Here is a 912-nt window from a genome sequence, read left to right on the forward strand (position 1 = left end):
CGCAGGCCGGCGGGAGCTGAGCGCCGCCCGGGCCTCGCGGCTGCTGCAGGACGAATCCCTGCGCAATTCCCGGCGGGAATGCCGCGAGCTGCGGGACAGAGCGGCCACGCTGCGGGACAGCCTGAGCACCGCCGAGAGACAGCGCAGGGCCGCGGAGGTGGGAACCGGGAACGGGGAACGGGGGGGAGTCCAGCCGGGAATGCGGGAATCCAGCCGGGAATGCGGGAATCCAGCCGGGAATGCGGGAATCCAGGTGGGAATGCGGGAATCCAGGTGGGAATGCGGGAGAGTCCAGGTGGGAATGCGGGAGAGTCCAGGTGGGAATGCGGGAGAGTCCAGGTGGGAATGCAGTAGAATCCAGGTGGGAATGCGGGACAGTCCAGGTGGGAATGCAGGAGAATCCAGGTGGGAATCCGGGAGAATCCAGGTGGGAATGCAGGAGGATCCAGGTTGGAATGCAGGAGAATCCAGGTGGGAATTTGGGAGAATCCAGGTGGGAATTCGGGGCAGTCCAGGTTGGAATGCGGGAACTCGGGGCAGTCCGGGCGGGCACGGCCGCGGTCCCGGCACATCCCGGCTCCATCCCCGCGCCAGGAGAAGCTGGGGGAGCTGGAGGAGGCCCGGCAGAGGCTGGAGCTGTGCGAGAGCCGCAGCTCCCGGCTGGAGGCCGAGCTGGGCCGGGCCCGCCGGGCGCTCGCTGAGAGGGACGCGGAGGCGCGGGAGGCGCGGGCGAGAGCGGAGCAGCTCCAGGAACAGGTACCGGCACCGAGCCCGGACAATTCCAGTGCCTCAACTGCCTTTCCATTGATCCAGTCCCGCAGATCCCCTCTGAGCACCGCCCAGCGCCTCCTGAGCCACTCCCGACCCCACAATTCCCACTGAACCCACTCCCGACCCCGCAATTCCCACTGA

At 67.9% G+C, this 912-nt stretch overlaps 1 protein-coding gene across 1 annotated transcript in view; it reads left to right on the forward strand.

The window, feature by feature from the left end:
* LOC107213504 (rootletin-like) overlaps window positions 1–912 on the forward strand; it is a 9,173-nt gene that overhangs the window by 5,240 nt on the left and 3,021 nt on the right. The window contains exons 4-5 of the mRNA XM_015648000.1: window positions 6–157; window positions 595–756. Coding sequence (XP_015503486.1) covers window positions 6–157; window positions 595–756 — 314 coding nt within the window. The remainder of the gene's footprint in view (window positions 1–5; window positions 158–594; window positions 757–912) is intronic.

This window comes from Parus major, chromosome 21, assembly GCF_001522545.3.
Source record: "Parus major isolate Abel chromosome 21, Parus_major1.1, whole genome shotgun sequence".
NCBI lineage: Eukaryota > Metazoa > Chordata > Aves > Passeriformes > Paridae > Parus > Parus major.